Source organism: Asterias amurensis, chromosome 1 (assembly GCF_032118995.1).
Source record: "Asterias amurensis chromosome 1, ASM3211899v1".
Lineage (NCBI taxonomy): Eukaryota > Metazoa > Echinodermata > Asteroidea > Forcipulatida > Asteriidae > Asterias > Asterias amurensis.
The window spans coordinates 14,737,108-14,763,649 of record NC_092648.1 but is presented as its reverse complement, the minus strand read 5'-3'; the positions used below and the strand labels follow the sequence as shown (position 1 = coordinate 14,763,649).

At 39.2% G+C, this 26,542-nt stretch overlaps 1 protein-coding gene across 1 annotated transcript; it reads right to left on the bottom strand.

Annotated features, from left to right (window-relative positions):
- On the bottom strand, positions 1 to 26,128 carry LOC139946852 (uncharacterized). The gene is made up of 17 exons (XM_071944596.1): positions 26,023 to 26,128; positions 16,736 to 20,825; positions 16,022 to 16,200; positions 15,084 to 15,240; positions 11,388 to 11,449; positions 10,376 to 11,079; positions 10,063 to 10,204; positions 8,740 to 8,889; positions 7,673 to 7,752; positions 7,056 to 7,185; positions 6,082 to 6,228; positions 5,764 to 5,823; positions 4,942 to 5,062; positions 3,886 to 4,030; positions 3,584 to 3,730; positions 1,981 to 2,074; positions 1 to 1,537 (listed from the first exon to the last, which is right to left on the bottom strand). The coding sequence occupies exons 2-17, from the start codon at positions 20,265 to 20,267 to the stop codon at positions 1,493 to 1,495; spliced, it is 5,895 nt and encodes a 1,964-aa protein (XP_071800697.1). The 5' UTR covers positions 20,268 to 20,825; positions 26,023 to 26,128; the 3' UTR covers positions 1 to 1,492.
- Between the last annotated feature and the right edge of the window lie 414 nt (positions 26,129 to 26,542).

The window sequence follows — 26,542 nt, the reverse complement described above, 5'->3', positions numbered from 1 at the left end:
ATTATATAATCATGTGCCCTATCAATACCCCCACCCTCCCAAAAAAATAACGAAATAGATACAACAAAGACATTATATTTTCATCATCACCCCAGTGACTAAAGCTTTTTGACATGTACTTGTTGATTTCTCAAAATGTAGATTATAAGCTTGAATACCTGTAGAGCTAGTAAAAATACTACAGGGAAAAATTTTCAAAAATCAACTTATTTCTTGTAAGACTTGCGAACGCAATTCCAAATCTTGCAGGAAAATACTGTATCTTAAAGTGCCTTGAGCGTCACTGAGTGACAGATAATAACGACATGGTAAAACCAGCCTATCGTACAAAACTTTCCCACAATAAACATTATCGTTGTTGTCTTCATTTAAAGCACCATTCAGAATGACTCTCTTGAATCATTAATTCACTCTGTTGTAAACATCCTCGTATAAAAATATCTTTTCCTTTTGGCTTTATGTACAAAGAACGTAATTTACATTTTCAGACGCCTCAAAACGCCTTAATACTACATCACATTTTCTTCACAATTATGATCTTAGTTTCCGCTCCAGTGTTTTTTTCAAAGAATACACCAAAAACCCTTAATTGGGTGGAGCCTCCAAGTATAAAACTTTATCTTTAAGTATGCGTTAATCCTCTAGATTCGCAGAATGAAGTGGTGATAAAACCTATATTGCACGGCTATGCAAGAAGATTGAGTTGCTGAACTTTTACTAAAGCCATCATTCAAATAGCCCAAGTAAAAAGTTGTTCCACTGAACCTTTATCACCGGGTTTGATATAGTACTGTCTACGTAGTACACAGGTGTATTCGACCTCAGAATAAAGTTTACGCCAAAACAGTCTGGAGCCTCAACAGCTGTAAATGTTTCATTGTACTAGTAGATACTATGGATGGCAGATATCTGAATACATTCTTGCATGGGCTTTTCAAACACTGTGTGTATATATTACGTTTTTTTCCAGTTGCTAATACTGTTTTCTATCTCCGAAAAATTGTTCTAACAAGATTTGAAGTGTTTTTTTAAAAGCATTACAACTGGAAGGACATGCACTGTAGAACAGACTATTAGTTGAGTACAGTTTGACGAGTACCAGTATCAACAATACAGTATAGTCCTTTAAAGTCAGTCTAAGGTAAGAGCTACAATTTAATGAGTTGAGGAACAGAATACAACTACTCAGGTTCGAGTAGCCAATTCTGCAGAATTACTAAAGAGAATACACAGTAACTTAAGCTGGGTCATAGTGTTGGGGCATGCCCAACTATAGTTGGGACAATCATCAAGTTGGAATTATAACATGTACCCTACAATAAAACCAATGTTTAAACTATTTTTCTCTTGCAAAACACTTGCTTTACATACTTCAACCTGGGTTTTTTTTCTCGTCAGCCCCCTCCTGTGGAAACTGTCCAGATCTTGTCTAGGCACTTATTTGACTTTACCTCAACTTGGGCTGAATGCTCTCAGTGACGACTGGATGGGATCAACTCTTAGTACTCGAGCTTGCCTTTGCTGCTAATTTTGCTTTCTGCAAATACACAAAGCAACAACACATTTAACGAAACTGTGTTTAAGTTTACCTTTGGTTTTTTGAACTGTTTGATTGTTTTCATCCTATATAAATGTCCATAAAACTATCATGTGAAAATGACATTTCAAAAGGTGGTTGTGTTTTTGAGATATCATAAAAAATCCTGCAAATATGTCTGCATGGGAAGAATAACCCCCGATAGGAATAAACAATCTGAGAAACGTTTCCGACAGTAACACTTCCCAGATTTGAGTTTTGAGGCACAAAAACTGATATCTTTTTCAATAACCACATTACTTCAAAGTGAAATGATTCTCAAAATGATTCTCGGAAGCTGCTGTAGTCTTCTGACAACAAGTTTTTATTGCCATTAATTATGAGAATGATTACCAAATGCATACAATCCCTTTCAGTACAAATTAAATAAAAGCTCCTCTTACCAAGCCCCCAGCTTTCTTGTTACTCTTCTTTATGATGACTGAGCTTCTCTTCTCTTCTTGTTTTTGCTTCACTTTCTCTTGAGCCTCACGAAGTCTGAGGAAGTCAAGAGTTCAAAGAAAGTGTTAAAAAACATAAACAAAACAAAATCCTAAGTTCTTCATTAAAGTCAAATTGTATTGCTATCTATCTTACTTAATAATACTTATTAGGTATTCATTAAATATTTTAAAGTCATACTAGCTATTAAATTTTGGTTTAAAATGACATTGTAATCAATAACTTAATATTTAGAGCTACTGTGCAAGTTGAGTTGAAAAGAAATCAGTGCAGGTAAAGTAATATAAATATAAAATAATACATATTATAACATTTCGTCTTAAATTATAATGCAGCAATATACAAGAATATACTTAAGAGTCATATACACATTAGAGTCAAATATGTGAACCACAAATTAGATACAAGAGAGTTTTAAAGAGTAATTTACAGGAAGGAGGATGGGAAGGGGGAAAAAATAAAGAAAAACGGTTAGACACAAGCTGTTTATAATGTTCATAGAAAATACAGTGCAGCTGATAAAATCACAATCAAATCAAGATATCAAATAAAATCAATAAAATCATCAAATCAAATCAAATCAATTAAAGAAAATCAATCCTGCACAGACTGAACTCAATCTCAATATATAATAATAATACCACATTTAGTAAACACATCTCATGATAAATATGTACAAGAGCATTACAATAAAATACAATCATGAAAAATCAGCACAATAGAGTAAAAACAAAATACAAGTAAGAACAGCAATGTATCACACAAAAGTACAAATCAGGAACAAAATTTCACACAAATACATAGATACATTGTTATGCAAGTAGAAAAAGCACAGTTAAAGTATAATTCAAACACTATCCAAGACAATGTGGATATGCAATAAAGACACACATCCTCAAGCTGTTATACCATACAATATTCCCCATGATATAACTGGGCACCTCTTGCCAAAGCTCAAAACTGGGGACATATGCATATCAAATAGATAAGGATAAGAGCTTTCAATTAAGGGCCTTGCACAATGCTGCATGCACCTCCGAACAATGCATCTACCATTTCTGCCTCCTGGGAGTCAATTCCTTTCTGCACATTTTGACTCCCACATTGACCCCCAAAATGGCAGACAAGATGGGTGTCTGTAGGTACGTTGCATATTATGCACGTGGTTCTCAATAAATAGTACGTTTAAAGCACCATACCGCATTGATATCAAAAAAGATGTTTTGATTCTCTTTACTTTCAATGTCAGTTTATGTTTTTTAAAAGAGCCTGATTTTGGCACTGGGCATATTTCCCGCAAAAATGTGCCAAGATCCAAAGATTTTGTGCACAACTTTTACAACACAGGAAAGGACAACTTGCATTGGCCGACATCATTGATGAAACGTGTACGCATGCAAGGCTACCCTTGGCTGAGAGTCATGCACAGCCCGCACACGAGTGCACTTTTCCATTGTTTTACATCAAAGATAAAACCGATGACGCTATGTATAATCCATCTATAGACCTCAAATGAAGGCAACATCAAATGACCTGAGAACTTACCTTTTCTTGGCAATGCCATGCTGTTCTTTCTTCCAGAGATCTTTGAAGTCTCTGCATAAGGGAGCCCAGAGACTGAATAGATAATTAGGGGTGAGGTCTTCGTTACTCTTAGGGTTGACGCAGTAAGACGACGAGAGATGGTCAAACCTGTGTGGGTCAGAATCAAAGAATGGCAACTTTAAGATCTTGAAAAATGCTAAGAGTGAAAAGGGCTCAAGTTATTAGAAAATCCGGAGACAGTGTTTTTGCACTGACACAACAACATTTTTCAACTGGAGGAAGTTTGCTTAAATAAGACTCACTTGGCAACCGTCGTATGAAGTTTCTCTTCTGTTATAGTGATATCTTCCTTGGCCTGATCCAAGAAAGCGTCCATGTTGTCCTTGAAGGGCTGAAGATGTTCCTCGGCAGAGCTCTTTAAGACTTTGGCAACTTTACCTTCACAACCTTAGGAGTATTGGGAGAAAAGATTCATAAGTTAAAGTTGGATCAAGGATGAGAATAAGAAGCAGCAGGCTGAATGAAGATTTGCCAATGATTGAATCATTAAGATTATAAATTGGAAAGAAATAAAGACAGTAGATGATAAATGATACAAACAAATTGCTCTTGAAGACTCTGACAACTTTGCCTTCACAAGTTATGGGAGAAAAGATTCATACATTCAGTTAATTACATAAGATATTGAACATGTTGAAGAGAATAAGAAGCGGCAGGCTGAATGAAAATTTTCCAATATGATCATACTCATTCAAACACTACTTTTAAGAATTAACAAATGGAAAGAAATAAAGTAGAGAATAATGTGTACAAAAAGATTAAAAGATTGGAAATTTGCAGCAATATGAGTCATTAAAAACAAGTCACACAAGTTTTGAAGTGACAAGGGTCAAAGAGAACAGAAAACTAACCAAAATTTTTGGCATTACTAGACACCAAGAAGGCTTGTGGACAAGTCGTTAAATGTTTTCATGATGATAGCATTCCGCTCTATCTGCGGTTCTTGCGACACTGGCGATGTTCTCAAGTGACCGCCGGCCCCCCCGCGAGACTAAAATGGGGGTAGTTGGCAGCCTCGTAGGAGAGGAGTGGTCTCACGAAAGCAATCTTTGATCCTGGAGAGCTAATTGTTATTATGCTATTACGACCGCCACTCGGCTATCACCACGACAAAACATTAATGACTGGTCCAGACAGGTTTAGACACCAAGCTGTATGATGTCTCAAATATAGGTTTAAGGAATGATTTAAGGCAAAGGAAGTAAAGGGAGAAGGTATAGAAAGAGAGAGCTAGAATCGTGTGAACTAAAGAGAAGGAAAGTTTCAGCTGATCCAAATAGCTTTTGAGATCCAAATACCTTTGAGATCTCTCTTGATTTTGTTGAGATCTTTTGTAAGATCTTCAAACTTCACCAGTGCAGCTTGGTTGACCTTTGTTGGTTCTGGTAGGGGGAATACCGCCTCCTCTGTCCCAGCATGCTAGAAGTAAAACAAAAAATAATAATAATAACTTACAGGATGCACTTACAATAATGGTTGGCATTTTCAAAATGTAATAATACACAAATCTCTGAACCTTGGCTGTCTTGCAGATTGTTTCTATTTTTGGCATTTGCCCCTGTTTTACACTTCAAATTTTGTGGGTCAACTTCTAATACTAATAAAGGTATAGACTTTTCACAAACAACCCATCATTGAAGTTACAAATACAAATCCGAATAAGAAAAAGAAAGTTTTAAAAGCATTCATCACAATGGCTTGCTACCTTATAAGTAGCATAAGTATATTACAGTGCTTTATCAAACCCAAGGGGCGTATCAAGTCGCTACTAATTTTGTTTACAGTAATGGAAAGTTATGTTTGAATCATAAGACCCTTTTATATAGTACCTTGGAATGAATAACAAGCATGATGGAAAACACAGAAGCAGAACCTGTTTTTCCTAACATACGGGTACTTGTTTTTTCTTTTACGTGCATTACAAAACACATTAAACCTACAGTTTATTGCCCCATCCTAAGGACAAAGACATTTTGTTTGAAGTGTTTGACAACACCAGACTTCCGAGTCCAATGCACCAGACCCCTTAGCCACGACATCTCCCTACAGCAATTATGAATTTTCACGAAATAGGTCTATTGAGGAACACAAAAGACAGAAAGTGATAATTTCTTGCGTACCTCATCAATTTTATCCACATAGTAGGAGACGATGTACTGAAGTAGAGAGATCTTGTTATCCTGCAAAGTAAGTATTTAAAAGATGGATTATTACCCATTATATTTACACGTACAATAAAAAAAAATGCCTCTAAAAAAAACCCTGACCCGGCCCCACCCCTGCTCCTGAGGTAAAACTCTGTAATCTTGAAACATGACACAGTGTGAAAGTGCGCCAGGGTCACCGTAAAGTAAAAAAAGACACAGGCCTTCCCAGGGCTGTATTCCAAAGCGATAAAGAGATACAGTAGGAAAAGGGCTTAAGTAAGCAGTTAGTACCTGGCTCTTGACGTCTTTGAGCTTAGCAAGAATATCCAGACCGAAGCCATCAGCCTGGCCCCTGGTCCGGTTCCCTCCATTCATGTAGTTACCAAATGCAAGAATCAGACCTAGAACCTTCTTCACTCCCTTGCTGGTCAATAGAACCTACATTGACAAAAATTATAAAGAGTTAATCAAAATACAGCCACTTTTGTCACTTTCGTGTCTTATGCATTGTTGATTATTCATACTTGTTGTAACTTGACAAAAGAAATGGGCCAGACTATTTGAAGAGAAGGTACACATTTGGTAATCACACTTAAAATGAACTGGTTAGAAGCCTACAGCACCTTTCGATAGTATAAAGCATTTTGATAAACACCTTTCACCTCGAAGTAACGTGGTAATGTAAAAAGACATCAATTTGTATGCCTCAAAAGTTAAATCTGAGAAGCATTACAGTCAGTGATATATTTGTGGAAGAAGCTACCAGGAAGATCAGAAGGAAAGATTAGTAACAACATTTCAAATATCCTTCAACACATCAAAGAACATCAGCGTATCAAGCAAACTGTAATCATCATTTTGTCACATACATTATTACAATATTAGTTATGATTTTAGGTTGTATAAATTTTACAATCAGTACAATGAACTCAACCACTATGTGTAAAAGGTAAGAATATCTCTGCAAGAGTGAAATGAAATGCTTAGAACAGAAATTATATGAAGACAGCAAAATACAACGTTAAAAAGGGCCAAAATTAAAAACTCTTAGAAGAAAGAGGCAAGTAATGCAATTTGTAAATTATTTTGAAATGTGACAACTTCCAACTTAGTAAATTTTTTTGAAATGTGACAACCACGACAATTGTAACTAAAGTATTCATACATTGTTATATACAAATATGTTTGTGCACAACCAAAATACATCGTTTGCTAATAAAGTACAAGGGGAATATAAAGATAATTTGTTCTTGTCTGTTACATACCTCACACACAAATTGAACATTGCCGAGCTTGGTTCTCAACGACGTCAGGTTTTCTTTGAATGAAGCCTGGAAGGTCATGCAGTAAACTCTCTCAGCAAAGTTCGGTATCTGGGAGAGCTCATACAGAAATCTGGGGTGTGACATTGAATAGATATATTCAAATGAGTTTTGTAAGAAATATAATTGCTAAAAATGTGTACTCGGTCCCTTGTACATATGACGTCACAAGGTCAGACAGTCACCTTACTGAGTTCAGTGAAGGACAGGTATATGTGTGGAACAAGACAAGTTAATTTAATGGAGCTTTTTAACAAACCTCTCAAAAGTGTGTTTCCTTTCACGCCAAGATGCATTTCTAGTTAATCTATACGGCAGGCATGCAACTGCATACTAAGAGAAAACCTCCAGGGCTCGATTTCAAAAAGCGCTTAGATTGATCTTAAATACAAACCTATCTTAGTTGCTAAGCAAAGTGTGGTGCCACAATACAAATCACTATGGTAATTTTGCCGTCTTAAGATGAATCTTAGTGCTTTGTGAAATCAACCCCAGGCACAGGAAAACTTTGTAGTGTCTTTTTCAATCTTCAATGATCAGCTGGAAAAGTTTGAACTTACTGTTCTGGTTTGTCCAGGGGTTCGTCCGATTCTTTGGCCAAATGGGCTTTGATGGTCTTCAACTCATCATCTTGATGTCTCTACACACAAAGTTACAAAAGAAAACAAAATTAGGCTAACAATAGCACTATCACTTGGGTTTCTCATGTTCAACCATTCAAGGCATACATGTAGATATGCAAACAATTTCTGCAAAAAGAAACATGAAATATTATACACATATAGACTGGCATGATTCAGTCAATACAGTATGTCTAGTCCCCCCCCCCCGAGGGACTGTGAGTGTCCAGAAGAGGGAATTAGGTCCCTCTTCTGGTCACTCAGAAGCCAGAGGGGGGAAATAAAGACATACTCTAGTGACTGAATCATGCCAGTCTATATACGATTTATAACACACCTCCATCAAAAATATAAAATAAGAAGAGGGCAATGTAACCAGTAAAAAATGTTTAAGTCTATTGCCCGCTTTGGGGACTATTTCCCGCAAAACATGCATGCGCGTCTAGTTCACAGAGGCACAAATCTCTAGACTAGCCTATATTAGTGACCATGTTGCAGCCAACCAGAATACAGAACTGGCAAGAGCTGTGTTCTAACTGAATCAATGCTTTTACATCAGACCCCTTGCATGTGAAGCACAAACAGCGCCCTCAAGGTCAATGAAGGGGTCTATTAATATCAAACTCAAATATTTGTAAATGAATGAGTAGATCGATGAGTCTGTAAGTCATTGCTGGATAAAACAAAACGCTGTGTCTTTCCCTTTTTGGTTTTATGTTCAAGATTTGAATAGCATTTCAATGTTATCATGTCCTTTTCCAGAGTTACAGAATATGGTTTGATTTATAAATAAGTAGTAAACTTGCATGTACAACCATGTATTAAATCTCTCTTGAGGCTCTTGAAAAGAGTTGGTTTTGCTCGTCTTCAGAAGAAAAACACCTGCCAGTTTACTATTTATTCATAATTAATACTTAATATTATTCACACCATGCAAAGCTTCCAATATCACTTTGTTTGACTGATGTTGAGCTGCGCAAAGCTGCGAGAGAGTAACTAACACTTACGATTTCATAAAGAGACTCCAAGTTTTCCAGATCTAAGACGGTTGTTTCCATATTGAGGACAGACTGACTGATATCAGACATCTCCACGTGAAGACTCGACATGAAGATCCCGACGGCTTGGGAACGCTTACTGTCTAGTAATTTCACACCCTGGATGCGAGAGGTAGAGAAAGTTTAACTTAGGTGTTGAACCACAAGTGAAAATGATTCAGGGTTTAACAGTGAAAAATTTACTAAAGCGGAGTTTTAACCAACGACCTCCGGATTAACGTGCCGGCACTCCACCGCTAAGCTATCTAGCCCTATGTTGGCAGTTTCCCTATTTTTGTCAGCACCTTTGTTCAAGGGTGCCAGACAACCCCAAATCAATTCTTATGTTTTAATGAAATTCAGACTTAAATTTTATCTTGACCACTTGAACTAATCAGAATTCATGGGCAAGTTTGGATTAATTCTGTTTGAGTTTGGCCATCACTTAAAAAAAAAAATGAATGACAATAAAAACTTTTGGTTTAAAGCCTAAAGAAATATTTAACTTTGAAGTTATGTGGTTACGCAAAAAAGATATCAGTTTCTATGCACAAAAATTTGAGCAGCGTTACTGTCAGTAATGCTTCTCAGATTGTGTATTCCTTTAGGGAATATTTCAGCGTGAACATATTCAATCCGGATTTACAGCGACATCTCAAAAACGCAACCATTATACACTTTTATATAGGGTTAAAACAATCGAACGCTTCCAAAAACCCAAGGTATATGTTGTCTTTAAAGCCATTGGACACTTTCGGTACAGGAAAAAAAAAGATTTACAAATAACTTACAGGGTTTACAGAAGGTAATGGTGAAAGACTTCTCTTGAAATATTATTCCATGAAATGCTTTACTTTTTGAAAAAACATTAAAACAATATCAATTCTCGATATCGAGACTTACAGATTTATTTTAAACACATGTCATGACACGGCAAAATGTGCGGAAACAAGGGTGGGTTTTCCCGTTATTTTTTCCCCAACTCCGATGACCGATTGAGCCTAAATTTTCACAGGTTTGTTATTTAATATAGAAGTTGTGATACACGAAGTGTGGGCCTTGGACAATACTGTTTATCGAAAGTATCCAATGGCTTTAAGGACTGTTCTGGTGAACTGGGCCCAATTTCATGGAGCACCTTAATAACAGTTTTCTGCTAAGCATAGCAGGAGACCAGTCACAAATGGTTCAAGGAAGGTAATGAAGCAGTCACAAGAAGTGCACACTGCTTGGTGTTCGGATTGGTGACCCATCAACAGCTATACCAAACAGGAGAATAACTTCAGGCAGTACCTTTTTTGCTTTTGGTTTGATGAAGGAGTCTACCAATGGCTTCTTCTTCTGCATCATCTTCTTGCAGAACAGTTCTTCAAGCTCCTCAGATGGGATGGGAAGATCTTCTAGCTGACCCCATAGAGTGTCCACAGTGTCCACACTAAACAAAAAGGGAACAAAAATAAATCATACCATTTCTTTTCATTTCATTTTATTTACTCTGGTTACAAGGACTCTCAGAACTTCCTATCCATTTATAAAAAACGACAAATTCCCTTTCCAATCTGGAATTTTTGTTTTGCATTTTCAATTTAAACTTCTTAAAGCTCACCTTTGTTTCTGGGCGTTGGAAGGTAATTTATGCAGCTGCAGCCTGCTCCAGTATAATGGCTTCATTTGCACTGTTGGTTCTATCATCAGCTTAGCGGGTCCCTTTGGCGTGACTGGGGTGCTGGAAGCTAACGGGGAAGCAGATCCTCCAGGGGGAATAATTAAACTGCCTGGAGGTGGAGGGGGAGGAGGGGGTCCACCACCCGGTGGTGGTAATGGTGGGGGTAGGGGTGGCCCTCCACCCGGTACCCCTGGGGGTGGGGGTGGAGGTGGGGGTATACTGCCTGGGAGTGGTGGTGGCTGTGGTATTGCTGAGGGCGGAGGGGGAGGGGGTGGCGGTGGCGGTGGGACACCTCTGGGTATCCCAGGCACTCCGTCAAGGTTCGTAGGTGATTCATGAACACTCATAGAGTCCCCTACAGGCATTGGTGGGGGTGGGGGAGGGGTTGGTGCCCCTTTCTCCCCGTTTGATCCTTGGATGTCTTCAAAGAGTTCGATTTGCTTTTGCAGGCCGAGCCTGGTGCACGCCATCCAGTCTGTGTTAACACCAACGTCCACTGTTGGCCTTCTCTGCATGTCGCTGATTGAGTGAAGGGTCTCTCCTGCCATCCACTTGCTCTTGAGGGTAGACACTTGGTGTTCTAGGTCACAGAGCTGGGCTGCTTGCTCCCCACGTAGCTCAAACATAGCCAGCTCGTGCTCCATCTGTGGTCATAAAACATTATTTTAGTATTAAGGTAAACAAATATCTTAAAGTTTGTTGAGTTGATGATACATTGCCACTTTTTAATGCATACCTTTAACCATTTATTTTGCGCCACAGCGTGTAAGAGCAAACGTTTGCGTTTGAGGCTATAAAAAAACACATTTTGGTTGAAGTCTGGTGTTTGTGACATAGTCATTTATTATTGATAAGCACAAATTTCAACATATCAACTCAAGTTTTGAAAATCATAAAAGAAAACCCCTGAATTTCCTACACGAAATCCAACTGTGGCAAATAATATTCTTACCTCTATCTTCTCCAGGGCCAGGTTGTGCTCTTTCTTCAGTCCCATGACAAACTGTTGATGCTCTATGAAGCAACAACAAAAAGATCAACTTTAGGTTTAAGATTTTAAACTGAGCTATCACATTTTTCCTGCTGAGAATATACATGTACTTCAGCAGCAACATTTCAAAACACAACCTAAGACTGCAAAATATTACATATACATCAACTCTTATGGTAAACTGACAGAAGTTGATGAAACAATACACAGTGTATTTTATCAAGTAATACGATAAGGAAAATTGACTGGGTGAATTTGTCAACAATTTGGGGGTGAATAAATAAAAATTGACTAGAGTGGGACTTGAACCCGTGGCCTCCGGATAAAAGTGCCAGCGCTCTACCAACTGATCTATCTAGTCCTGATGCTGACGGTCTTCCTATTTTGGCAACATCTTTGTTTGCCTTCCGACTGGCACCCTAAACAAATATTATGACAAAATAGGGATACCAACCCACAAAGGACTAGAAAGCTCAGTTGGTAAAGCACCAGCACATTACGCAGGAGGTCGTAGGGTTCAATCTACCACTCTAGTCAATTTTTCGTTGTTCCAACCAAAATTAAGTTGTATTTTGTTTTACGTACAAGTATGCACTATTTGTTATGAACAAATTTAATTTAAGTTTTGACACAGCTGATATAAAGTTGGCATGACTAGCCAATTGACCCATTTTACAACACAAAGCACACTCACACGCGCATATTCTGCCCTCAATTTCGGAAGTCAAAATATTCGCAAAGGAATTGACACCCAAAATGGAATAACAGTGGACGCGCATTGTGAGAGGGTGCAAGGAGTCAATACTCAAAGCCAAGACCGACAACAGAACATTGCCTTAGAAAACAAAATTCCCAAGTACTTGATTGATAATTTGCCTACATCAATAGAAATTCTCAAAGCAGCAAACATGTACTATTGAAAAAAAAACTGCCAAAAATGATGAGTGAAAAAGTTGACAAAGGGGAAGGGAGTTTATGTCTTTTTAATTCAACAAATACAAGTATTTCCATACGCAAATCACAGAACAAACACATGTTGTAGTATAAGACAGCATCTCAACCATAAAGCACAGCGGCAAATTAAACCATCCAGCTGGAAGCAGCTTGTTTTCGTAAAAGAAAAAAGGTAAATTTTGACCACTAAGTGCTTTGTTACACAAGCCAACCGAAAGCAAACAAAATATTACATGTTTGATTTTGTGCTGTGCATGACATGGACTGATAGAACAACACTCACTCAGAACAGACGGTAACATTTCCAGAATGTCCCATGGACCTATTTGTAGATGACGATTGGGCAAAGGTGAATGGCTTCATCAGCCAGAAATAGATACAAAACAAATGATGTGTAATTCAGAGTCTCTCAGTCTTTAGAATAGACCGTATTGAATATGACGTCACCGTTCAAATATCTGCCCTACAAGATGGGGTCTGTGCACGTGTGCGTGGGTGTGTGCGTGCATGTGCCGTAGAAATCTAACCGGGAATGCTGCGTGCTGCGTGCTTCGTTGATGTACGCGTTTGGATGCGCATAAGGTTTGACTTACAAGATGGCGACTTTTATGGAAAAAAATTGGTTATTCAATACGGTCTATACTGTGTATCATCTTTGGATCTGAGAACTTGTTCATGGGGAACAAGGTCAAGTTTGGGCGTATGTATACTGTGTATAAGAAAAATATTTAAGACTTGAACTCATTCAAGATCAATTTCACTTCTGAAAGGTGTAACCAAATAGAAAGGAAACATTTTGCATCTGTCACGTTAGCGTATACATGCAAGTACCTATCGGTATCATTTGCTTTCAGGTGCCAGTAATATCAATCATACTAATTACTTATCCCCATTCACTATTGCACCCTCTTGCATTTCATCATCGACCAATTTATCCTTAATTGAACTGTGAGCTTCCTAAACAATATGAGAAAATTTTCAGCATTTTTGTCATTTAGCCTCTCACGAAAGACTCTGCTAGGGTCAAAACGTCAGGCCATTAACTATTTTTTTTTGCATAATTTCACCAGACAGAATTATGTAAAAAGCTAACATTACAAAGGTCACGCTGAAGGACGCTGCACATTTTGCAGTGTTCCATCCTCAGCGTTCAGCCTGTACAATGCCCACGGCAATGAAATACCATCCAGGCATGTATTTAGCTGATCAATAACCATCTAGACCAGCGGCTAGCTCAGGGAGTGCATGGAACAACATGAATATTGATTAAGGGAGAAAAAAACACATGGGGGGATCCCGACCAGGAATAATAAATCCAATTATGAAGACATCAATATTGCTCATGGACTGCTTCAAATAACCATGGTTTCATTGTTGTGTTTTAGTACTGCATTCATGACATTGAGGCACAGAAACTAAATCAGATTATTTCAATTATTTTTGCAGGTTTTGCGTGTTTTTTTTCTTTCAGCCAAAAAATAATCAATTAATAAAAAACAAATACTGTCAACTCAATTGGCATGAGAAGGAAAAACCAATCCCTTTAAAACAAAAATTTAAGCTTTAGCATTTTCTTTTCTCAGTCATAGAAGTTTAGAAAACAGAAATCCGTTCTAAACTTTCATCATGACCTTTTATAGGAATCAGGAGCGGTGAGTGTCATACATGTTTAGCAACACAAAGGCAAGACCATTCCCCTTCCAGCTTCTTTTTCATGTAGTGAAGTAATTCATATGACTTAAGACAGCAACACCGTGATAAAATTGATAAATGATGACATTTAAATTGCAAAATGGACAATTTTGTTTTAATAGAGGTTATTTTGCCGTTGGATTTTTTTTTCCACAGAACTTGGAAAGTACTGAGCATTCAGAGCTTTTATACACATCAGTGTACGAGTAAAAACAAATTATAGACTATCTTGTTTTGTTTAGCAGTGGGGCAGGCTGTCAATTTGGCGATGACTTAGGTAAGAGATTAAAAAATCTATAAGGCAGAACATCAGGCCTTCATGATGTGCCATGACCCCTTTTATCATGTGTACTGTATCACAAAAAACTCTATTGGTTTAATGCGGCATAGTCTGCAGACCTTCGCATTTGCAGCTTGGTAAAGCTGTGCCGCAATCTCTCTATGTGTGATTTAATTGATTCACTGATTCAATTACAGTTGCATTGAAATGGGGCCCCACTCTCTCTACAGTATGGAATGTGGCATTGTGAAGTGTGCACTCACAGTAAACAAGCTCCCATTAAAAACAACTCACAAATCTCATTATAAAGAGATGTTATTGTTATTGCAAATGTTTTCTTCTTCATCACATTACAATGTACGCTGAAAAACTACAGCTATACAGATGTAACATACATACCATGTAGTTCAAGAAATTCAGGAAAAGATACTTTAAATTGTATTCTAACGAGTTTTTTTAAATCAACCTTCATTTATTTAGTTTCTGCTGCCATCCTGTACTCTGTTTATTTTCTGTTATTGCTTTTTGTACCCTAGTACTGTCTGTCCACTGTTAAATGTTCTGTCTGTCAAATAGGGAAAAAATCAAAAGCATTGAGCTTCTTTCTTTCCCTACATACTGAAAGGATGTATATTCTGTTAGTGTGAACAAAATGTAAAGAGAGGTAATTGGAACAAGAACAATTTTTTTTAAAAGAGGATAAAATTCTGTGTTTATGAAGTTTGACCCACCTGCTTCTGTGTACTTGAGTCCGTGATGAGCTTCTCCTTCCTCTGGTTTGGGCGGGGGCCAGATGGGCTCCAGCTTACCCGGAGAGGTTGAAACAGGTGCCCCATTAGGGTAGGTCTGAGGGTAAGAGTGCTGGGCCCAGCAATACATTGCGTCCATCTAGAGAGGGGGAGATTTATTAAAACATTCAAATGGGAAAATAGAATTTGCTGATTGCACAAATGTTTGCACAAGAAACAAAAACAGCTATCGCCCAATGATTTGCCTCCTTTGGCCTCAGTGATGAGTGAGGGCTTTTGTTAGTGTGACATCATATGCAAGGGGTCTATAGGCCGCAGGACTAATACTTCATGGAGGCAACGAAGGCAATGGACCCTTCCCGTGAAATATGCTAATAACATTCACGCATTCGTACAGACCCTGTTGGTTGGCAAACGCCATAGAGTTGTGCACTAAGCAGACGCGCAATCGCGTCTGCGTCACGCACCCATGTCTTGGTGCTCTTGCCCTTTCAAAAACGAAGCATACAGGCCTGTATAAGGTTGACCCAACAAACGCATTTCACTGTACAAATATTTTGTGTGTTTTTTTTACAAGTGACAATAAAACATTATTATTTCTAGCGGGAAACCCGCTAGCGTTTCGAGCTGTTTCGATTTCACAAAGCACTAAGATTGATCTTAACTTTGTGTCAATCTTAATTGCTAAGCAAAGAGTGACGTCACAATACCAATTACCCTGTCCTTGTTTGTACTCCGTTTCATTCATTTTTTTACCGTTCAGTTTATTTTTTCCTGTCCAGTACCATTTATTAATCCCTTTTCTGTTTTCTTTTCCCTGTTTCAGCCCTAGGAGCAGGTGGCATAGGCCTTGTGTGTCTGGCGACTTGCATTAAAAAAAATATATATAAAAAAAAAATATTATTTCTATAAAGTATTACCTTGAATTTGTCGGTGCCTGTCTTGGCCTCAAGGGGTTGGATGACACCAATGTCCAGCAAGCTACTACAGAGAAGCAGAGTTGATGAACGGACATCAGAAGAAGGAGACATGACGGATGGCTGATCCTCAGTTTTCTCCTCTACTGTCGTTGAACAAAGCCAATCTACCAATCTACGACCTACATGTAATAATAATCATTAGAAAAAAGAAATGCTTCAATAATCACCACAAGGTCATTCTGCAATTAGAAATATGAATACTAAATAACAAAATAAGAACATTTTTACATTTCACTTTCAGGCCTTGAACTTCACTCTTGAAGGAGCACAGCATATTTCCCTGGTAAGAGGCATTCTATGAGGAAAATGTAAATTTGTAATGGAACTTTGCATTTAAGGGCGCCACAGCAAAAAGACCAGGGCACCCTCGGGTTATTTCAAGGCCTGTGTGAGTATAAGTAACCTCTATGGTTTGCTCCTTTTTAGCCATTCAATTGCTCCATTTCACAAAGAAGTACATGTTAGATTGATCTTAACATGTGTTTCAATCGTAATTACTAGGCAAGGTGTGTGTGATGTCACGTTACAAATCACTACAGCAATATTGACAACTCATCTTAAGATGAGTCATTGTACTTTGTTAAACAGTCCAGCTAATTTGAAAACATTTTTTAGTTTGGAAAGTTTGTGGAAGAAAATATAAAAAATATTCACCTGTGAAATTGGCTTGATCTTTGAAATTAATCTTGAAGTCCAGTCTAGCCTGTCTCTCCTTGTCAGGGGTGATGTGCGATGTCCTCCATGGGGACAAAGCCTTGGGACTCTTCACTGGTGAGAGATTAGGTGAGAATAGGGGTGAGAGGTCATGCAGCAGACGTCCGTCTGACCTGGTGCGTATAATCCTCTGTCGCGCTGGAAATCCAGGGGTAGATTTCGCTGAAAATGTGAATAAAGTCTCTGGTCTCTTAAGAGCTGATTGGGAGGATTCGGATAAAGGAGGCTCGTCGAAATGTACCTTGGTCCGTTTCGCCTCGCTCTGTGGCTGCGGGGCTGAATCCAAAGAAAGGTTGGCAGAGGAAACAGACTCTGCTTCGGTTCGTTCCATTTCGTTTTCTAACAGCTGATGCTCTAGGTGTTTAGACTCATCAAAGGAAGCGGATCTCGTCTTTAAAGGGGTTTGCCATTTCTCCGAGAAGGAGAAAAGGTGCGCCATCGGTGGGAGTTTCTTTATGAAGGCACCCCACTGTACCTTGGGTACCAAGGACTCTGTCGTTTCAGGAGTGTCGGGTGTCACCTCTTGCAGAGAGGCCTCTGCGAATTCTCGGTCCCTTGTGAATTTTTTTCTCTTCTCCCGTGTGAGAGATGCGAGCCTTCTTGCTCTTCTTTTTGGTGATCCGTTCTGAGATTCAGGAGACAAGGTTGGTTCTGCCTCTTGAAATGCACTTTCATTTTCAAGAGTGGATTCGTCTTCTTCCGAGACTCCCATCTGATCGTTACTTGGACTCTCAAGATCGAGCGACCCCTTGATGGATTCCGCCATGTCTTGGCTGGAGGTATCGTCCAGATTATCCTTGCTGTCGTTCAGGTCTGAGCGACAGTCGAAGTACTCGCTGGGGCTCTCAGCACCAAAATGTAAATCCCTCAACTTCATGATGGACAGCGGCACCATTAGCTGACCGAGTTCCCCGCTGGACGTACTTGGGGTACTCGCGTTACTTCCTTTCATGTTCTCCAGGTCCGCCATGCTAACATTGGAAGAAAACTTCAATGGAGAATCTCCACCTTCCAACGTCTCAGTTTCTTCTGTTCCACTTGACTTGGAAGGAACGAGACTCTCGATGGAGCCTGGTAAATTTTTACGTGCATAGACAAAGTCTGGATTGTACTTCACAAGAAAATGATGTTGGTTGATGTTTTCATCAGTGGCAGATTTGCTAACAACGTTGGATTCTTCATTTGGATCCCCAACTGACACTTTCTCAAGGTCACTGAGTGCAAGAACTGGAAGACTGCACTTCCAGAAAGAGACTTGACTGAAAGATTCAGTTGGAAGAGATGAAGCAGTAAGTTGCCCAGCTGTCTCTTGAACATCAGGACCCTCACTGGAAGTTTGACATGGTTGTTTAGTGGGTATACATGTATGTGATGAAGTTTCTGTAGTCGCAATGTCCGTTCGTTCTTTGATGATAGGATCAGAGGATGAAGTCTCCAATAAAGTACACTCAGACAGCTCTATGGATTCTTCTATGTTTGAACCTTCCAAAGGACTTGTTTCAACGTCATCGGAAGTTTCAACAGTCTCGTTTGCTGCGACTGAAGTATTCAAAGTAATTATGGACTGTTCATCATTTACTGCATCGGTGTCTACATGTACATGTTCCTCAGGTACCGCCAATGGGTTACTTTCATCTCCAAACTCACTTTCACTAATATTCCTTGATGACAAAACCACTCCTCCTGTTAAATCTTCGGTGATTGCTTCAGGGAGTTGCTTTGCTCGGTTTGGTTGCACTGCGGTTTTAAGTGAATCTGTCATTATACTTGCATTAATGTCTCCAGTGTCCAAATTAGGAGGCTGTGCCGTTTCCCCAGAGGCTATCACAATGTTTTTCTTCTCCAAATTGTTTGAGGAAATCTCGTTACCGGGAACACTAACATCTTGACTGCTGGAGGTTTCGTTTTGTTTGTCAGCCACAAATTTGCATAAGTTTCCCTCCTCAGTTTTCTCTGCCTCCATTAAAGCTTCTCCGGCAACATCTTTTTCTGAGTCCCCGACATCTGAAGTTTGTAAAATTCGCTGGGTGGTTTTAGAGTTATTATTGCAGAAATTGTGATCGAGGAGTGCATCTGGCAGAAAAAGGGATGAATTTTCAGCGTTGTCCTCAGAGTTTCCTTCTTGCGGTTTCTTATCTTTTTTGACTTTCCTCCTCTCATCATCAACCACTGTCCCGGACAGTTGTAAAGTATCCTTTTCTTTGGAACTAATTATGTCCTCATTAACAGATTCATCTAAATTTAATTCGGAAAGACTACTAGTGGATAGTAAAGGAGATGCAACATAACTGTCTACAACTGTGTCTGTCTCAGTTTCATGTCCGCTAGACTGCTCTGTCTGCTTCATTTCATTTCCATCACAACTGTCGGGGCATACAACCTTTCCATCGGTTTGTTTGCTTTCCTCACCGACAGTATTTCCCGCAGTAATGGATGGTGCATTGACTGCATCTTCAAGCAATCTTGCATGTGTAGCAATACCGATGTGACCTGAATATTCATGAGATGTTGAATCTGAGCTGTTTTTCATTGCGGATGACATTTCACTCACATTTGATTGCTCTCGCCCCTCTGTAGCCACGGCAGCATCGTTGACGAGTGGTTCCCTCGAATCACTCACTGCCTCGAGTGCTCTTTCCGTGACATTTGCAGCTGGGGAATCTTCCGCCATGGTTCTCCCATCAATTGTATTTGTTTGGCCTGCATCGGGTGATCGGAAACTTTTCGATTGTTCCAGCTGTTTAAGTTTTTCATCTCCTATTGATGCCATCAGTTGACTGCTGTTCTTATTCTCTTTACTTGAATCACACACATTGTTGGAAGTTTCATGGTTACTCTGGGTGGGCGACCTACATCTCTGAGCATCAGAAGTGTCTGCTTCAGATTTAACCTCCGACCTGGTGCCTTCCAGGGGTGTTTTTCCAGCTGAGGCAAGATTATTAAAATCTGGGTTTATGGATTGCTGGTGTGCATCTTTTGGGGTTTGTGTTGTTTCCATGTCCGACTGCTGTTGGCCCAGTTGCACACTCCTGGCGGCATCAGACTTTTGGGTTTCATGCGTGACCCATTTATGGCTGTTGTGACCTACATGTGGATCAGTAATTACATTTTTAGCACTTGGCTCCAATTCTGATGGTTCCAATGATGTATCAAATTGATTATTACTCGGCACACTTGTTAACCTGTCAAGGACATTTTTTTTAACTTCATCAACAACGTTCTGCTTTGCTTCTGTAGAGCAAGTCAATCTTGTTGAATCTTCATCAACAGAATGTACTTGGCCTTGTTTATCCACACTCGCTGATCTGTTCTGCGAGCTGGGTTTATTCACACCTGCAGTTTCCTCATGGACAGATGCTCCAGACTGAGCATCTCCATTTGTGGAGCTTTCGTTATTTCCCATGTTCGTTGTTTTCGACAAAGTGGACTCATCTTCTTTAATTTCACAGACTTGCACATTTTCCTTAGACATCCTCTTTCACACTGATGCTAGTAGTACACTCTGTACACATGTACATTTCACACAGGTATGTAAATGCGTAGTCCACTCGCACTCGCTACTGACTCATACAGTTTTCCCCAACATCAATCAATCAGCATTGCCCAGGCGAATTTCTGACTGCTATTAAACGCTTCCAGAAATGTTAGCAGGTATCGCTGCATATTTCACCACATCCTATCCACTGTTTCCGGGGCCGGTCTCCTTTAATCACAAATCAAAAATGCACTTGCCGTGGCCTTTCAGACGAGGCGCACTGCATATAATTTGTCTAGTAGTACAATAAAGCAAGTCCTATGTACAATACCTGTCCCAAATACACAGGGTAAATGACACACTCGCTGAAAAGGTGTGTTAAGTATTCACGTCATGTGTCTGTTCTTGTTTACATACTCAGCCCACAGCTGATCAGCTTCCCAGTCCACATAGCTTAATTTCCTGTTACCGATTTCACCTTTTGTGAAGGCAGGTGGCTTTTGCCGTCAGCTTTTCCCGACCAGAGTGGGTAAGACATTGTCCATGATCACAGATCTGTGAAGGAGAAAAAAAGAAACACAAATTTGATTTTGTTGCATACAAAGTTTAGTAAAAGGCTGTGCGTGCTTCCTTATTCATGTTTAAGTTCATGTAAACTAATTGACATGTCATTGTGCAAGCCAGTAGCTTTTAAAGTGTTGTTTACATAACATATAGTATTAAAAAACTGAGAGAAAAATCAAAGTACAAAATGTACTGCTGTACCCATGAAGTCAGGTGAGACTTAGCTTGCTATATAACCACCCAACACACCCATGCACACACCATCTACTTGACCTACCCTATGCTTCCTACTACAGTAAGTACCTTTAATATCAGTGGTCATTCACTGTGGATTCCTTCCGCTAATCCACTGGAATGCATAAATCCACTGAGAAAATCCCCTCTACTGTGTATCATTCATAATGGGACGATAAGTACGCACCAGTCACCTTGTGACTACAGACTGCATGGCATTCCTTCCATACACAATTGTATTGTGTGTGTGTACACAATATTTTTGCGGAGCAGGTTGTATAATTTAATGTTTTGTGGGAGTACCGGGTCTTTGTATTCTTTATAATAGCCTTGAGTATTTTGACACACTGAAAGAAATATTAACTGCGGATATGGAAAGAACATGTCAGACTACATTAATGTCAAGTTACCTTTCCCAACTTTGACTTGACATTGTATGTCGCATGGTTGTGTATATTTTATACTCTTGGGAAGTATGCTGTTAATAATCCCATTTGTGGTTCTTCAACCATAAATCTCAACTTAAAAATTTAACATATATTTTAAAATTGTTAAAAAAATAATGACTTAATTGTATGTTTTGTGATAAATTCATGAAGGAAAGATATCATGGTTGAAGAAGCGCTACACTCTGTGCATTACCTATGTAGCAGGGAACGATTTTGTCTAGCAATTTTGCATAAGCAAGAAATTTAGACAGGACTTATTTTGTGCACATTGAATGCTGATAATTGAGTAGCAAAATAGCAATTGGAACATTTTGTGTAGCGTTTTGCTCTGCTATACAAGGGAAATCTTTCACTACCTAAATACAAACATACAGAATGTACTCAATTCAGAGAAATATAAACACTTTCCTTCCAAATTATGTCAAAAATAACAAATTATAAACCCATGCAAGGTAATTTGAAGAAGCATACCGTCTGCTCCCTGCCCAAAGCAATATCTGTCATGACACAACCATAACACAGTATGACAACAGAAACCCTCTATATTAAATCTGCCCATCTTGCTTGGCTACCGTGGGAGAGACCTGTCAGTGTCACCAGAGTAGTGAAAGTGGTTCTCATAGCAGAATGACATCATCTCTTTTATTGACCAGGTTATTATTAGACACCGTTTGAGGCAGGTCGGAGAGGCAGTCAAGCGTGATGGTTGTTATCTAGTGAGGCCGGGGTGCCGCCATAGATCAAATTGTATTTCTTTGACGTCACTCCCCCCCTGTTTATGCTGTTAGTGTTAACAGACTTGATATCAGTGATCAATGCCCTGGCTAGTGGTTAGCAGTACTACAACTAAGTGTGATATTTCTGATCAGGTTCTAAGTGCCCCTACATGTTTAACTGATTTCTATGCCTGCAAGTGTTACTTCAAAAAGGTGCACATGCATGAATTTATCAAACAGTTCTTTTATTACGAAAACAGTCTAAGTCAACCACTTGTGAACATCCACATTTTATATTAAATATGTGAACATAAGTGCATGTAGTATGTAACTAACAAACACAATTTGGTATGGTACCTAATCACCATAGAAGTGAAATAACCAAAATGGGATGATAGAAAAATCAAATGGTCCTTGTAGTACATGTAGTAGTGACTCAAGTGTAAGGGTCCATATTCTGAACAATTTTTTAAAATAACATTCTTGAAAGCCCCTGCATGAACCTTTTTCCAAAAGATGCAGTTTCCACTTTAAAGTCACAGCTCTGTAAACACAATTATTTATTGTGAAAACTGACAGGCTCACATAATATGTAATTAGACTGAGAGAAAAATTTGTTGTGACTAATTGTTTTTTCAAGCCAATGTTGTCACTTTTGGTCAATACAGCAGTATCCTTGAGCCATACTTGTTCTTGAAATAACTTCTCTGACATCAATCAGGCTAGTGTCCTGCTATTTCTGTTACTCCAGGGGTCTGACTGTACAAATGGTGGGGAAAAACCTTCAAATGGACAGCACATTCCTCTTGGTGCTTGGTCAAGAGATAAATCCTTCAAAATGTTGTATTTTATTTCATTACAAACCCAACACCCTAAGTGAAAATAACAGGATGGTAACTAGGAAGCAAGAAGAAATGTTTCTGTTTCTGAACCCAATCCACACAACACAAGGCTCCGGTCCAAGGTGGGATTTGAACAGGGGTCCACTGAGATGAAAGGCAAGGAAAGCAACCAGTGATAATTTCAATATTTGGACAATTCTTTGTCAATTAACATGCATACAATGTATTTGTTTTTACATCCACATCAGATTATCTTCTAAAAAAAGTAGGCCTAGTAATTGGCAAAACAAGAGTACTGAAAAGTGGCTTCTTTAAGAAAAATGCAAATGGCAATTGGAAACGTACTGTATTACTTTAAAGGAACACGTTGCCTTGGATCGGTCGAGTTGGTCTTTGAAAAGCGTTTTGCAACCGTTTTTTATAAAATGCATATGGGTAGAAAGATGTTGTAAAAGTAGAATACAATGATCCACACAAACATGACTCGAAATTGCGTGGTTTTCCTTTTACCTCGTCGACTAACATGTCGGCCATTTATGGGGGTCAAAATTTTGACTCCCATAAATGGCTGACCATGTTAGTTCGCATAGTAGAAGGAAAACCACGCAATTTCGAGGCAAACTTGTGTGGATCATTGTATTCTACTTTTATAACATCTTTCCAACCATATGCATTTTATAAAAAACGGTTACAAACGCTTTTGTTTTGACCAACTCTTCCGATCCAAGGCAACGTGTTCCTTTAATTAGTCATAAGTGCCCCCATATAATGGTGCACACCCTTGTGCCCGTAGATATTACCCTAGTTTCACAGAGCCTGCCTTAAATTCTTAAAAGCAAGGCCATGTCATTTGTGCAAAGAATGCATTTAACCAACCATTTCTTCATTCAGGAAACCACTAACAGGACACATGCATGCACTAAGACAAAACAATTTGCAAGCCCAGCAATAATGCATTTAACATTCAGGTGCCAGAAGACGAGCACTGCTTGGCCACTCAACATGTAACCAAAATAAACTGCTCCTAATCACAAATTAACATAATAGGGTAGCAGACAGTTAAATAATGTGCAGTCTGCAGCTTAATACTGACGTCAAGCTGTACTGCACATGAATTCATTACTACGGGCAGTACCAGGAGGCAAGCTTTTGAAGCTGCATTTGAATTCATCACAGGTAGTAACAAGGCAAGCTTTGGAAGCTAAATTTTATGGGTAGATTTATTAGAAAGAGCTTGAATTGAACTGTTTTAACAGGTTTTTTTTATGAGTTTACATGTAAATAACAAAAAAGGAATCCACAACAGAAATACATACATTAAACCTACACAGGAAGTGCTTACATTTCAGAATTCGTAATTTGGATCAATAGAAAAAGGTCCAGTACGTCCCAACATTAAATTTCAATGGAATGCAGTCACAGGAACGGGGGAAAAACACTTCACTTGGTACAATTTTACTCAAAATTTACTTATCACTCTTGTCAATTCTGTTCAGTTCACTTTACAAACAGAGATTATAGAAATTTAAAGTTATATCCTAGGCAAAGAAAAGAGCATTGAAGTGTTAATGGGGATGGGGGTGGGATGGGGGTGGGGTGGGGGGGGGGGGGGGGGTAAAGCGTGGGATAACAACAAGTCAAACAACCGAACAGTCCTGGGGGAAAAAATACTGTAAAAGGATTGAAATGTGTACAAAAGGCCTAACAAAAACTTCTGAAAAACTGGAACTTGAAAGAAGACCTAATAAAAGGTTTTAAAAGGAGAAAGAAAATCCTTCATGACAAAAGAAAGAATTGTTTGTGAAGTGAAAACACTTTCATCAATTAATCATGGAGGTAGGAATGAAACTTTTCTTCCTCCATGTTTTTTATTTAAAAAATCTACAGTCGATTCTCAGGTTTTGAATCTGCAACACATGGCCCAACAGTACAAACATCGGAAAGCCGCCATTGTGCACTTTCCATTTCATTGTGGCAAGTGTTACCTGCTACAACAACCAGTGGGGGGGGGGGGGGGGGGGGGGGCAGTGGTGAGTGGTACATGCTAACATTTTGGCGCTGTTTAGTTACAAGTGTAAACAGTAAGCAAATGAATGACCTAACAAATGAATGACCTAAGGTCAATCAATTAGCATTTTATTTTTAGCTACCAAGAGCTAGCTAGCTCATAGCTTTGGTCTGTAGAGAGGTTTGCAGGAATATTGAAAAAGACGAAAAGAGTCGAACATCGACAAACTAATAAAAAATCTTTAGAAATCTTTCCCTTCTGATTAAAATTTAAAAATCCCCCTCCCCCCCCCACCCCCCGCCTACCACCCCTGCAGCCGATTTCACAAAACGCTAGGATTAATCCTGTCTCGAGTTAGGACAAGTAAAAGGATGGGTACAGTGTTCCCTATCATCTTTGGATACGGAATTTAACTCGTCCTAAGATTAATCCTAAGTTAGGAAGAGTTTGGTGAAAACGATGGCTGCTCACACAACAACTTGGCATGCTTGGCACACACTGTGTGAGGTGAATGACCGTTGTCTACTCTTCTTAGTTATTAACTCTTACGTCTTAGACTTTTCGAAGGAATTTATTTTGGGAAATGAGTATTGCAGCAAAACATCTCCTAAACAAACAATTACTAAACATTACTTATATAGAAAAACAGAGAAACCCAGGAGTTGGGTGGTGCATTGAGGAGGAGGTAGAATAGAATGTACCGCGCGTTTCTTGAAAAAATTGAATGGCACGCCGTGATTGAGGAATTTAACACGGCGCTCGTCGTCCACTTTGACGACTAGCTGGAACAAGTCCACTCGGTCCGGTGTCTCCCCAGTTCACAAAAAGTGAAAGTGACAGCTACGCTACACTAGTTTGTTTTTCCTACAAAAACCGGTCCTTTGCAGATAACCATTACATTGTCAATGTCCGTTAGTTTTATGACAGGAAATAACTCACCATAATAACTCATTTTCGGCCTTTGACTGCTTCTATGGTTCGTTTCTTGGCGGGGTCCGAAAATTAAATGCACGACGTTTTTATCGTCTGCTGCCGGTGGTTGGGCCGACTTCAGTTACCAACTCGACTCCGACTTGGCTCAGCTGCCAGTGTTCCGTCCCAACTTTTTTGGGGGGACTGGTTATAATTTGGACGGCCCAACTATAGCTGAGACAGAGATCTGTAAGCAACTAGTCTTTCGTACGACCGTCGAGAGGGCGCTATCATCGACCGAAGCGCTCTCACGATGTCGTGTGGGTGAACGATGGGCGATACGATTCGGGATGATAGCGCCCTCTTGTGAGAAAACTTGTGATAGTTGATTAACGCGAGAAGGTCTTGCACTAAGACTAGTTATTTACAGATATCTGGATTCCAACTATAGTTGGGCGTCCCAACTGAGACACTCAAGTTGGGGACCTGTCCCAACTACAGTTGGGCCGGAACACATGCACGCCGGAATCAATGCCGACTTGGTCTA